The 15,014-nt window shown below is 40.8% G+C and overlaps 1 protein-coding gene across 1 annotated transcript in view; it reads left to right on the plus strand.

Moving 5' to 3' along the window:
- The window catches only part of COL19A1 (collagen type XIX alpha 1 chain), a 335,594-nt gene that overhangs the window by 286,109 nt on the left and 34,471 nt on the right, over window positions 1–15,014 (plus strand). The window contains exons 35-39 of the mRNA XM_075063425.1: window positions 2,307–2,351; window positions 6,858–6,908; window positions 6,992–7,036; window positions 8,243–8,269; window positions 11,598–11,651. Of these exons, the coding sequence (XP_074919526.1) occupies window positions 2,307–2,351; window positions 6,858–6,908; window positions 6,992–7,036; window positions 8,243–8,269; window positions 11,598–11,651 (222 nt within the window). The remainder of the gene's footprint in view (window positions 1–2,306; window positions 2,352–6,857; window positions 6,909–6,991; window positions 7,037–8,242; window positions 8,270–11,597; window positions 11,652–15,014) is intronic.

A 15,014-nucleotide genomic window follows, 5' to 3' on the forward strand; every position in this document is an offset into this window, starting at 1 on the left:
AGTTTGAAAAGACAGATTTCAAAATGAAAGCATTAGAATGGAAGTCAAGTCTATGATGTAGCTGACAAAATCCAGGAAGCATGACTTCACTGGTTTGGACACATACAGAGGATGAATGAAGAGGACCTGGTGAAGAAAACATGGCATGAGAAGATGGTAGGAAAGAGACACCAAGGAAAGCCAAGGAAGTGGTGGGTGGATTGCATCAAAGAAAATGGTAAGCAGGTGGACCTTAGTGCAGCCTGAGACAGATGTAAATCCTGTTTCCGTGACATCCTGATGCCAGATGATGGAATTAGGGGAAGGAGAAGAGGAAGAAGTTAGACAAACACCTCTCAGGGATGGTGTGATAGTTCTAGGTATCTAGGGTATCCTTGTGAGTCACCTTGTTACACACTCACCTCCAGCAAGAAAAAGACGTGCTTGTACTTAACTGGGTGTCGGCTCCCTGGTATCACCAGCCTTTTCGTCATCCAATCTCCTCTGGACAATGCCAACCCTTACTTTGTCTGGCAAATTAACAATAGGTGTGTCCCAGTCCCCAAGCTCCTTTGATGCATTCCCCTATAGTGTCCAGCCCTTTGTTCATGGAACACTTGCAGGAATACCAACTTGTATAATTCAACTCAGGAGTCTCACCTTGCTTAATACCACAGCACTGAGGTATATTTATAGGGAAAACAATATGTTTATTATCAAAGATTCAAGATATAGTGAGTAAGGATAATGGAAGCAAAAGGTTACATAAAAACCAAAATCATAACACACTTTTTAGAGACTAAACTTCTATCTGAAGACATTTATCTCCCCCCCAATGTTTTCTGAAGCATTTCAACCAAGACTGGTTGAGATACCATTTTCATGAATGTAAATTTACTGCCCATTTACTTCCTAAATGCAAGATGACAGGCTGTCTTCTCTGTTCCCATAATATAGTCCAGCAGACCTTTGAAGTGTATCTCAAGATATTCCCCTGTTGTGTGCTCTTCTGTGTTGTCTTTATATCTCTCTGTTGACTTTGTATGTAATGTTCCACCACTGTGTCTGCTTACAATGCTTAATTTACTGGCCAACAAGGAGAGAGGAGAATAAACATCTTTTGTCTGTCAGGAACACTTTTTTTCCTGCACCTCTGCTGTGATACAGAATCTAAGAACATATTTTCAATTTACATATATAACTCCTCACCTAACAGGAGGAGTTATACGTTCACAACTATATTACCAAACAGTATGACACTGGCTTTCATTGAAGGCCTCACGCAACTATATTTGGTGAACCAGAATGTACATACCAGAATCAGAATATTCTTGTAACACATTTGCCAGTTGGCACTGAGGGTTTATGGGTCACAGATCATCTAGGTGTACTAGATCCTGTGTCAGCACGGGATAGACCTCAGTGTGGGATAGATGGTCTAGATAACTTCTCACGGTCTCTTCCAGCCCTGCATTTCCGTGATTCTGTGTTTTTATTGACGCGTAATAGTGACATTACCGGAAGAACTCACTTTCATGGGACAGTGCTTCATATCATAACATAAAAACGTTGCACCCCATGCTTCTTCAGAGTGTCCACTAGTATGTAAATTGTTTTGGGAAGCCTGCTCACATGTATTACATTTCAGTCCATGTCAGCCCAACAGGCAACAGATATAACCTACCCACAGTTAGACCATCATCACAATTCACTACAAAAAGTGATGAATTCATTCTTTCTGTCCTATTTCAATGATAGGTTTGTTCTTGTTTTGTTCTGGGTTTTTGTTTTGGTTTGTTTTTGTTTAAGTAATGGTGGTTTCTTTATAACTTAATCCATACTGAAGATTATGTTCAACAAAGTGGTTTATGATTCATGAAAATTATTCTGAACTTTTATTTTCTAAATTTTGTTTATTGCTATTAATTTGAACATCTTTCTCGCTGTCTTTTCTCCCAATAATATGAAGCATATATTGTATTCAGTTACTCAAATCACTCTAGCTTACAAGTAAAACTACTATGTTAAAATTTCCATAAGGAAACCTCTTGCAAATAATCAATGTCATGGGGCTAAGACTCTAGATCTAATATAAGGGTATTATCCCCATATCAGCTCGCTCGCTTGTTTGTTTGTTTATTTGTTATTTTACTTAGGAGATTAAGATGAAACTAGAGAGGGGGAGGCCAAATTAATCTCTTATATAGCTGTACTTATCCAAAAAAGAGAAGGAGGGTCATATAGATTATATTTCTTGTTTATTATCTTTGTGCTAGGTATTACATTAGTTTCGATAAGTGAAATATATGAATTTTATACTGTCATAGGGTAATGAAGGTTCTCCTGGAAAGCCTGGATCACCTGGACCTCCAGTAAGTCATTTGCTTCATACTTTGAATAATATATTTTGATAATTTACCTAAGGATGTCGTGGATTCTCCAAGTCCTTGAATCAACATTGGATGTCTATCTAAATCTAAAATATATGCTATAGCTCAAGCAGAAGCATATGGACTTGATCCAGGAGACATTTGGGCAGTCTTGCGCAGGATGAAAGATTACATGATCATAACAGTCCCTTTGGGCCCAAACTCCTAATGACATCAGTAGCCAAGATTTCACCCTATGTACCTCTGAAAATATTGAGTACTTTTTTTCTGTAAAGCACTCTTCATAAAATATTTCTTTTTAAAAATACAAAATACAGTAAAATACAAAATGCTTTAAGAATATAACAGGCAGGCATGGAGAAAATACATTAAAACAATATGAGGTTTGAGGGGACAGATTCTTCCTTTATAAACCTAGAGTCAGGATGTAGGCCACCTGTTCAGGTTGTACATGGCATCTTGTACAGCCAATGGGTTGTAGCAGTATCTGACTGCATGACCATTCCCTATTCTGCCCGTTTTTCGTTCCTCACATCCACAACTGTGACTGTTCTGCTGCAGCCTACTGGTTTCACCAATAAAGTATATGAAAATTAAAGTAAAATAAAACGAGCCATATTTATGTACATTCATTTGTTTTGCATGATAAAACTTCACATTTTAAAGTTTTCTGAACTCTAGAAATTTCTCTTTCATACTGAAAACACATTGTAGTTCAAGTGCAAATTGATTTGGGGATGGAAGAGGTGTGTATCACCTTGTACTTCACTTTGTCATTCTCCCTTTTCTTATGCATACAATTTATAAATCTCCATATATGAAAAAAGATTACATCCGTATTTCCTTCCTTCACCTTAAATAGCCTGTGAATAGAATTTGAAAAAATATAAATCTCTTTTCAGAAGCAAAAGTTTCATCCATTTGTATTTTGAATACACTTGAGTTAACTTGTGCTTTTTGTGCTTTGGCAGTCAACAGGCTGTAAACATTTAGCATAAACTGGTAGTTCAGCTATTGAATTTTATTGAATTCATAATTTTCTTCTGAACTTATTAGTGTCTCATCTGTCAAATTTGAGCATTAATTCAAAGCTATAGTACAAGCCTCTATATTCTTGAAGTACTTGAAGCCTGACTCAAATGCTTTGCAGTTTTCATTTAAAATGTAATATTTTAAGGTGATAAAAAAGAAATGTACAATACCTTGAATTCCTTTACCCACATCATTTGGCCAGTCACATAAATGGTTTGGCAATTTTATATAATAAAAATTATCCAGTTACCTTAGGATTCATGAGCCTTCATTTTTATAAGCTGATAAAAAGCCCAATCCTCCATTCATCATACATCCCAAACTCTTAACTGACTTCACTGGAGTTTTTGCAGGACAGACCTGTCACAGTTTGGAGCAGTTGCACCTATATTCCCTCTCTAAGGTCCCACAAGGGCACCCACTCATAGGCTTTCAGCAGCCCAGCCGCCACTACTCTGGGCATAGACACATCTTTCACCCTTCTGAGCACAGTAATTCCAGGCTCCCTGCCTACACAGTATTCCTCAGAAAAGTCAGACGGCCTAAACAGGTCTGCTTTACTTTTCTCCTCAGGGTACGTCTATACTACAGGATTATTCCAATTTTACATAAACCGGTTTTATAAAACAGATTGTATAAAGTCAAGTGCACACCGCCACACTAAGCACATTAATTCGGCGGTGTGCGTCCGTAGTCCGAGGCTAGCATCGATTTCCTGAGCGTTGCACTGTGGGTAGCTATTCTGTAGCTATCCCACAGTTCCCGCAGTCTCTCCCGCCTCTTAGAATTCTGGGTTGAGAGCCCAGTGGCTGATGGGGCAAAAATCATTGTCGCGGGTGGTTCTGGGTAAATGTCATCAGTCATTCCTTCCTCCGGGAAAGCAACGGCAGACAATCATTCGTGCCCTTTTTCCCTGGATTGCCGGCATTTGACATTCCATAGCATGGCAACCATGGGCTCGTTCAGTCTTTTTTTTTTTTTTACAGTCACCGATGTTAAACTGGAATGCCAAGGACAGAGGCGATACTCCAGCACTAAAGCAGCATTCATTGCTTTTGCATAATAGCAGGAGACGGTTATCACAAGTCGTTCTGTACCGTCTGCTGCGGCAATAAAATGGCAATGAGCTGATGTTATCTGTTCCTTCTGTACTGTCTGCTGCTATCATGGGTGCCCCTGGATGAAGATTGGGCAGGGCCAAAAGCAAAACTGGGAAGACTCCCGAGTAAATCCCTCCTTTTATGGTTTCTAACAAAAAAGATTCCAAAGCTGCTAGAAATGGGCAAAGTTTAACTAAGAGAACCAGTGATCAGAGAGCATCAGCTGCTCTGTGTCAGATCCGCAGAAATGATGAGGCTACATGCCATTCATGGGGGCTGCCCCTGCAACGAACTCCACTTTTTGCTTCCCCTCCTCCCCCAACCTTCCTGGACTTACCGTGGCAGTTGTTCCCCCCCATTTGGTGTGATGAAAGTTATAAAGAATGCAGGAATAAGAAACAGTGACTTGTTAGTGAGATAAAAATGAGGGGGAGGCAGCCTCCCGGGGCTATGACATTCCAGCAGAACATTAAGCGGTGCGGGGAAGGAGAAGCCCAGCATGCCCGCTGCTGTGACAGTGCCAGGCAGGACAGAATCTTTTCTTCACACAGGAAAGGGAGGGGGCTGATGGAGCTCAGCCCCCAGTTGCCTATGAATGAAGATCGATTACCAGCCGTTTGTACCATCTACTGGGAATGACCTGGGAAGTCATTCCTATTTTTAACCCAGGCGCCCCCGGCCAAGCCTCACCTGAGCCAGCCCAGGAGCACTCACGGGCTGATGGTGACGACGGATTATCAAGTCATATTGGTACCATCTGCCACCAGGGAGGGGAGAGGAGCGGATACTGCTCTTCACATGCGCAGCATCGAGTCTACAACAGCAATTCAGTAGATATTAGGTGACATTGGAAAAAAGTCAAGAACATGATTCTTTTCTTTCTTTCACATGGTGGGGAGAGGGAGTAAATTTACGAGCTAATACCGAACACCGTCTGGACATGTGTTTGAACCTACAGGCACTGGTAGCTCAGCCAAGAATGCAAATACTTTTCAACTGCTGTGGACAGTGGGATAGCCTGGAGTCCTCAAGTACCCCCTCCCCCTCCATGAGCGTCCAATTTGATTCTTTGCTTCCGTTACGCTTGTCACAGCAGCACTGTGTTAAGCCTGGAGATTTTTTTCAAAACGCGTTTGGCATTTCATCTTCTGTATACAGAGCTCTGATAGAAAAGATTTGTCCTCCCCATAGCAGCGATCAGATCCAGTATCTCTGTACGGTCCATGCTGAGCTCTTCTGAAATTTGGGACTGCATCGCCACCCGTGCTGATCGGAGCTCCACGCTGGGCAAACAGGAAATGAAAATCAAAATTTCGCGGGGCTTTTCCTGTTTACATGGCCACTACATCTGAGTTCAGATTTCTGTCCAGAGCGGTCACAGTGGTGCACTGTGGGATACCGCCTGGAGGCCAATACCATTGATTTGCGGCCACGCTAACCCTAATCCGATATGGTAATACCGATTTTAGCGCTACGCCTCTTGTCAGGGAGGAGTACAGAAACCGATTTAAAGAGCCCTTTATATCGATGTAAAGGGCTTCGTAGTGTGGACAGGTACAGCGTTAAATAAGTTTAACGCTGCTAAAATCAGTTTAAACTCATAGTGTAGACCAAGCCACAGAGATGTTAAACAGGGTAATTGCCACAGTTAAGTTGCCACACAGCTCTTTCTAAGCAAGTACGTTTATTTTAAGGAAAAGTGTTACAGAGAAAACATGTTAACAATAAAAGAACCTACTTATGTGCCAATAAACATACAAGAGATCACCCCCTGACTACAACAAGGGCTGTAGCCAGTGAATCATCCTTTGCATCCCACCAAGGGTTTATTCTATGGTCACAAGTTCATAACAGCAGTTAGCTCAGAACAAACACAAAGCCCGGGCCATGTCCTTCCAAGGATTGGGGCCCCCCTTGGACAAAAGGTTCTGTCCATTTGCTGGATCAGAAAGAATTCACTGAATCAGTTTTAAGTCTTTTCTTTGTTGGCCCCTGGAGAACCCGGTTTGAACTAGTATTTGAGAACCTCTATCCAGCCCGCTGGAGGTGTTACAACCTGAGTGAATTTGCTTAATCACCTCCCACTCCTCTTAGTTCCCGGAGAGCTGAGGCCCCCCTCCTCCATGGAATTACACACAGTCCCTGACCTACAAAGATAATAAACTGAATTCAATAAGGTTGGTCCAGGATATTGCAGGTAGTTGCCATATCTGTCACAAGACCCATTATCAGAAATGGTACTTTGGCTTTGTTGTGTACTAACAATTCAAAGAATGAAAGGCTGTTTTTCCATTGATTTCACCTTCATAGTTGTGATATTTTTTAAAATATTTTCTGAATATTTTCATATTTTAAGGGTATGCCTTACAATGAAAGGAATGGAATGAGCAGCTTATATAAGCTACAGGTATTTTTCTTTATTAAATGATTTAACATTTTTTTCCTGGTTATTGCCTTATGAAACTAATGAATGTTTTTTTTCCCCCCCAGGGAGGTGTAGGTGTTGCTACTTATCCTGGTCCGCCGGGCCCTCCTGTAAGTATTTAATAGATATTATCTGTAATGTTTAGTTTAAAACATTTACAGAAAGCTTCATATCTCGCATGCAGCTTGTCTGTTAGCTGGGTAATGGAAAACTTTACATTTGAAAAATAACAATAAACAATTCAAATAGGATGTGACTGATACACATTAATAATAAAACACACATTTCATAAGTATGTGTAACAAACAGCCTAGCAGACACTGCGAAAATGACTAAAATTTCAATATAAATATTGATAATTACAACCGTCGATTTTGCTGAATAGTACTTTACAAAATGCCAGTACCCTAGTTAAAATTAATGGGACTACTCCTTTGAGTAAGTGCAGTTTAATATGAATATAGGTTGCGGAACTAGGCACAAAAATATTTTGACCTTGGACTATATATTGCATTAATGTAATAATTCTTAAAACATATAGTGCACTTTTTATCTTTAGAGGCAGTGTTGTTTAGTAGTGCATTAAATTTTGCGCTGAAAATAAGGAACTCATTAATTCTAGTCTAATGCTGTCACTAACTTGCTGCATAGCTTTGGACAAGTCTCTTAATTTCTCTGCCTCCGTTTACCCATCTGTCTACCCTACCTCTCTGGATGATGAGGAGAATGTGGGAGTCACATGGACTGAATGTATCCTTCCCCTCAATTTTGTTCCATAGGGGCTGCTATCATCCTGGCTGAGAGCTCTGAAAGAGATCTGTCAGGCAGTGGTAACCTTTGGGCTCTTCTGCCTCTTTGCATTCCTGTATGTCTAAGGTGGACTCTGTCTGCCCCATCCCTCTTACACATACACTTGGACTGTGGAGCCAGACAGCCACATGGTTAGTGCCTTTGTGATGTTATAGCCATAGGCAGACTCCACCCCTGGGCTTAATCATTTTGGCAGCTGTGTAAACTCTTTGTGGCCACTAATGAGGCACTGATTTCCCCTTTGTGATACCGTTTGCACTTCGTGGCATAGAATCAAGCCAGGCACAGAGATATGCCCTGCTCTGCACTATGGAATAACACACACTAGAATTTGACCCAAATTTAACAAAATAAGATTGCTGTTAGTAGTGATTCTGAATACACTACTACTCTACCATTCTATTATAATTGTTATATATTTTTATTATGGTAGTGTTAAAGACACCACATTCTTGTCTAATTGTGGTCTGGTATTTTCTAATATCTTTGTTAATCATTCTTTGCAGGGTCCAAAAGGTGATCCTGGCACAATGGTATGTATATTTTATTGAAATGTGTCATTTCAGTCATACTGACAAGTGTGTCTTCATGAGTTGGGATGTGAGGATGATGAGGAGAAGGAGTGGGAGGACTACTAGGGAACTGAGGACTTCATAGGTCATTAGAAGAACCCTCCCAAAAGCTCAAAGTATGGTCCTAGCCATGTGAGTGGGACAGTACAGGAAGTTGTGCAGGAAGTTACTCTATCAATACATTTAAGAAAACTTATTTTATAACCAAGGCTAGAGAAATATATAGTTCCAGGTCAATAGATTTCTTTTTACAGCTGTTAATATTATGTTCAGTGATACATTATATAAGCTGTCTGTGGATTTTGTTCTCTGTTTAGTAATCTAGAGAGGCATTTAAGTATGAAGAATTTGTGTTATTTCATGAGATTAAATCACTACCTGAAGTAGTCCCAGTAGAAGTAAAGATGGAAAATGTTTTAATTTTGAGCCCAATGCAGTAACATGTAAAGTTGAAATTGCTCATACAGGGTGATCACATTGTACCAGTGTTTAGCAACCAGAAGACTATGTTTTCTTAAGGAACAGTGTAATGAGAGATTAATGCTCAAAAGTAATTAGAATATGATCGAACTGTCTGTAGTGCCAAGCAGTTGATGATAATTGGAGCCACAGTACATCTCAACTGAATATAGCTTCACATTCAAAACCTATCATAATAAAGCTGATTCACTGAATGCTTTGCTGTTTCTCCTCAAAGATTGCAGTGTGCCATTTTCAGAAAACTATATATATTTTACATTTTTAGAACAAATAGAAAAGCTTTGCAATGCCCAGGTTTTGGTAGATACTGTTTGTACTTTGATACCATAAAATATTTTTTCAGTTTTAATATGAAATTTTTAAAGAGCCCGTAGGAAGCAAGTAGCTCCCAACCAAGATACATATATCTGCAATAACTGCCAAAGAACATGCAAATTTCAGATTGGTCTAGTAGTCACATGAGACATTGAAAACCATCTACATCATAGGCTACAATTCCCACCAACTCTCGCAGAGGAAAGGATGCCAATTTATTTAACATAATGCAGTGGGTGCCATTAAAAACTGGACATTTACCAGTCACAGCAGTTAAATCTACCACAGTCTAAGGAATGTCACAAATACCATTGTCATGGGGGACAAAGCAGCACAAATCCACATTTACAGAATTGCACCATTGCAGTAAAGGAGGCAAAATAACCCTTTCACAATCAACATGGCAGAATCATGGCCAGCAGAGCTATTTTGGCTAGTGAACAGCTAGTCAACCCAGACTGCCTATCCCAGACACAAGATCCCAGCATCAACTGCTGTGAAGGGCTATCAGCATCCTTCACTGAAAAGTTCAATAGAATGTGTACAGAGCCCAACAGGAAAGAAAATTGTGTTATCCAGCCCACCAGTCTGACTGAGTTGGGCCCATCACACATGCTGAAGATCAAGAAGCCCTGCAATTTATTAGACCCACAACGTGTGGAATAGATCCATAGCCATTCTAACTAGTAAAAGCCAGTTATGGACAGCTATGCCCACTACTAATGGAAATGAGTATTCTTCCTTCAAAGAAGCACACCTGCCAAACTCCTTGAAAAATACAATAGTTCACCCAATTCTCAAGGAGAACACTTGACCCTGAAGATCTCTCTAAATATTGTCCTATTTCCAACCTCCCATTCCTGGGCAAAACAACTGAGAAAATAGTTACCACAAAGCTCTAACAACATGTGACATCAGCCAACATCCTGGATGCCTCACAACCAGAGTTCAGACAAAGGCACAGAACAGAGATGGATCTAGTGGCACTAAAAGCAAACTTGCTCATGATCATTGACACAGGTAAGATCTCCATTCTGTAGCTTTGACATTATGGGCCACAAGGTACTACTAAAAAGCCTACATGACATCTCGTGAGTAGATGGCCCATCACTACAGTAGCTCCAAGTGTTCCTCTCCAGCAGACCTCAGAGAGTGGTGATGGGTAACTGCTCCTCCTCTTCAAAGACCTTTATCTGTGGGGCCCAGTAGGGATCCCTTCTATTTCCACTACTCTTTGGTATCTCTCAGTAGGAGAGATAGTGAGACACCATGGCTTTGCTGCCACCAGTATGCTGTAACTCTCACCTACATATCTCATTGCCAGCTGGAATACCTACTGCCACTCCTAAATTTTCAGATTACCTACATGAAACTCGCTCTTGGATGATGAGCAGCTTGCTCAAGCTGAACCCCGGCAAGACCAAAGTGATGCTGATTAAAAAGGGAAATGCTTTGAAAAGCTGGACAAGATGTTTTTTGTGCCTTCCATTGAAGCCATACATGTGTTATAGTGATGTGAAGCCTTGGGATCCACTTTTACTCCTTATTAAACTTGGATGATGAGGTATAATCAGTTTCCAAAAATGCCATCTGGCACCTCCAGCTTGCTAGGAAATGTCCCTTCCTTCCATATGAGGACCTGACCATGGTGATCCATGCATTTGTCACCACCAGACTGGATTAACATAACTCATTGTATCTAAAGCTGAATGTGAAAATGATGCAACAACTGCCTACCTTCTCTGTATCCCTGGTCACTTAGAACACATTACGCCTGTGCACAAGTCCTTCCACTGGACAGACTCAAGTCAGATGACAGTTTACGGTTTTGCTCCTCATTTTCAAAGTAATTAATGGATGAAGCCCCAGCTACGTCAAAGACCAAATTTTGATACATGAACCCATGGCACTCACTATTACTTGTCTGTAAAGCTGAATTACTATTCAGTAGTTGCTACATCATCTCACTCATTTTCTGGCTTTTCTTCCAAAGCTCATAGACTTAATGCTGGAGTGCTCCTAATCTACACATTCCTAGGGAGAATAGGCTTTACTTAGCAAACAGAGTTTTGCTCTGAAGCCTCTAGATGCATCTTTTTTTTTACAATCAAAAGGAGAATTCTAGAGTAACCTTGCGACCCATGTTACTTGTCTAATTGACAAGATATATTCAAACCCCTCCCTTTATTGACTGAAAGTGGTTTAGTGCTGACCTTGACCAAGTAGATAACCAGAGGGGATTATCTCTGATTAGGTTTTTAATCATAATTGAAACAATTAATCAGAAAATAAACATGTACTTGTTCTGGGAATAGTTCTAATTCTCAGGTCTTAAAAACAACACATAGAAAAAGCTGTTCACTTAAAGTAAATACAATATTTAGCTGATTGTTAAATCTCGAGTTGAACGCTTTGCTTTTAGTTGCTATATTACAATTTTAATGTCATTCAGAATGCAGAATTATTAATCTAAGCAACACTTTAAAAAAAACAGGGAGAACCAGGTCCAATGGGACTACCTGGACTAGAGGGATTTCCAGGAGAAAAGGTAAGTCTTTATTAAAGAAAAATATCCTCTCTTCTTTTCCATTGGTGTTGTTGCTCCTTTTGTATATCTACAGTGTTTATTGGCAGGGAAATGTTTCCTTCATTTAAGAGGCTGTTCACTTGTTGATGGTGTCTATCTGCAGCAGAATGTTTCATGAAAGATTGGGTCTGCATATGTAGAAATGTTGCATGCCTACTGTATTTTCATTTTCTGTTTAAATCTAGGTCTAAATAATACAATTCAATCAATGTAAAATTCCAATTTTTCAGGAATAACAAGTTGTGTGTAATCAGACTTCCATCCATTACCAGTCATTCATTCTACTCCATTATTATTAGAGCAGCCACTTTGATTTTACTAAACAAGCTACTTTCTTGATTAATGCTGATTAGAAGTGCAAAGCACTCCTTAGCAGAAGATACAAACCCTTTGATATGCCCCTAGATATGTTCACTGGTTTTTATTCACCTTGACCAAACATCATCTTCCTCATCTAATGTAGTTATGCTGTCCATTATAAATGCATTTCTGAGGCAAAGATCCCACCTGATAGTGCTATAGTCTAGTACTGTAACCCTCAGACTGACTGCATGCATGACTTCTACAAAGAAGGGTAGTTTAAATGAGACTAAAAATTTAGGTAAGCAAAGTGGACCAAATCCAGAGAGATGCTAAGCACTTGAAACTTCCAGTGGGCCCAGTCCTGGTCCCAATGAAGCTAAGGCAACTCTCTTGCCTTGTAGGATTTGACCGGCTATTTTTAAATATGTGGATTGTAACCATTTTTGTTTTGCACTCCTTGTGTTATAATGAGTGTGTATCATAGAATCACAGAATATTATGGTTAGAAGGGATCTCAGGAGGTCATCTAGTCCAACCCCCTGCTCAAAGCAGGACCAATCCCCAACTAAATCATCCCAGCCAGGGCTTTGTCAAGCCGGGCCTTAAAAAGCTCTAAGGATAGAGATTTCAGCACCTCCCTAGGTAACCCATTCCAGTGCTTAACCACCCTCCTAGTGAAATAGTGTTACCTAATATCCAACCTAGACCTCCTCCACTGCAACTTGAGACCATTGCTTCTTGTTTTGTCATCTGTTACCACTGAGAACAGTCTACATCCATGCTCTTTGAAACCCCCTTTCATGTAGTTGAAAGCAGCTATCAAAACCCCCCTCATTCTTCTCTTCTTCAGACTAAGCAATTCCAGTTCCCTCACCCTCTCCTCATAAATCATGTGCTCCAGCCCCCTAATCATTTTTGTTGCCCTCTGCTGGACTCTTTCCAATCTTTCATGTTCCTTGATCTTCTGGCAATGCCCCTACTTATACAGCTCAAAATGCCGTTAGCCTTCTTAGCAACAAGGGCACACTGTTGACTCATACCCACCTTCTCATCCACTGTAACCCCTAGGTCCTTTTCTACAGAATGCTGCCTAGCCATTCAGTCCCTAGTCTGTAGCAGTGCATTGGACTCTGCACTTGTCCTTGTTGAACCTCATTAGATTTCTTTTGGCCCAATCCTCTAATTTGTCTAGGTCCTTCTGTATCCTATCCCTATCATCCAGCATATCTACCACTCCTCCCAGTTTAGTGTCATCTGCAAACTTCCCCGGGAGGGCAGTCCACACCATCCTCCAGATCATTAATGAATCATTATGTATAACGATAATCATAATGATTCATTATGTAAGCCCTTCTTGAGAACATCTGACCCCCAAGCATGGTAGAGTCCACTTGCTCCTCCTTCTGGCTTTGTGTCCCAGTTTAGGACCAATGAGCACTGGGTTCTCTGGAATTCATGGGCTGATGGCAGGTCTCAGCCCTTAACTTGCTAGTCACTGAAGCTAAACTGCATTCTCAGTACACAGTGTATCCAGCTAGTGGCCTGGTGAATAACTTCTAATGCAATGCTTGTGACTTCTAGGACTTTACAAATTAAAAGCAACTGTAGACCAACCAAGTTTAAAAAGGAATAAACACATTATTAAAAGAAAGGATATGATTAATTTGGAAGACAGGAATTAGGTAAAGGGAAAAGGCAAGGAAACTGATTAATGAATGAACAGATTAAACCCTACAACAACAATCAGACTCTTCCTGAAATAAAGATATTCTTCTAATAAGTCAATACAGTCAAAATCCCACATAGACTATACAAATAAATAGGTGTGATCCCAGAGTCTGCCTGCAGGTCCCAGGTGGCTAGTGTGAGCTCTGTAGGGCTGATGGAACTGAGGTAAGTTGTGCAGTGAAATAACCATGTGGAGGATGCAGGCTTGACTACCGCTTATGTGCAGTGTGGTGTCACCCCCCCCTTTGATTCCAGGTGAGTTTTCAATTGACTGTGCTTTCCTTACCCCTGGGATCCTTTTCTATCTATCTAGGTGATGTATCCCAAATATTCATTGTTAAAGATTCAAGGCAGATCCCTCATTGGGTGGAACCGATCCCAGGTGGCTCCAGCCCTGGCTTTCCCTTGTTTTACAGGGCAAGGGAGGCCTAATGAGTGAGGCTGACAAACAATCTTCTCCCTATGAAGTCTTCTTTCCCTCTTGGGTTTTGCTTGGTTATTGGTTGGGTGGAAGAAGTGGCTTTGTTTCACAGACACCTAGGGGAGATGGAACATCCTCTGGGAAACTGAGTGTTTCTCATTGGCCAGGCCCTTGTGGCTGACAGGAAAACTGGAGGTTTTTTGCCTGCTCTATGGAGAGCAACCCAGGAGCTCTATCTCATACCTGTGCTAGCAGCTAGTACCCAACCACTGACTCCTATCCCTTGAGCACAGTGACTGTCCATGAGCAGACCATGGATGGGCAGCCATTTGGAAGTGGTTGTAGCCTGCAGGTGGCTGCCCGGGCATTTCAGTCAGGCCTCTAGGCTGGTGAATCCTCTTCTCTGTCCCAATCCCTGGTGCTGGTTGTGATCTCGTGCACATGCTAAGACAAGCTGTTTCAGTTGCTGCAGTCTCAGTGTCTGCACTAATCTCCACCTATGAGAGCTCCTGGGAGCCTGCCATTCTGAAGCCCCCAAAATGGCAAGAGGCTACATGTATTTTATCTGTTGTCTGCACCAAATGAAATGCCCAGAAGACTTTGAGATTTACCATCTAGTTAATGTCAATCTCTACTGTAATATGTTATTCGTGCACTTTTGATCTGAGGGTCTCAAAACTCATTAAAGACAACTAATTTGTTCACATAGTACCTTGTAATGTAGTTGTGTTACTTATTATCATCATCAACCCTATTTTATATATGTTGAAACTGAGGCACCCTGAATCAAAGAAAAAATCTATAGTAAAGGCAGTAGTAGAACTAAGAACTCCTAATGTTGTTAGACTCCCTTCCTGCGTAATAGCAGGACC

Source organism: Chelonoidis abingdonii, chromosome 3 (genome assembly GCF_003597395.2).
Source record: "Chelonoidis abingdonii isolate Lonesome George chromosome 3, CheloAbing_2.0, whole genome shotgun sequence".
NCBI lineage: Eukaryota > Metazoa > Chordata > Testudines > Testudinidae > Chelonoidis > Chelonoidis abingdonii.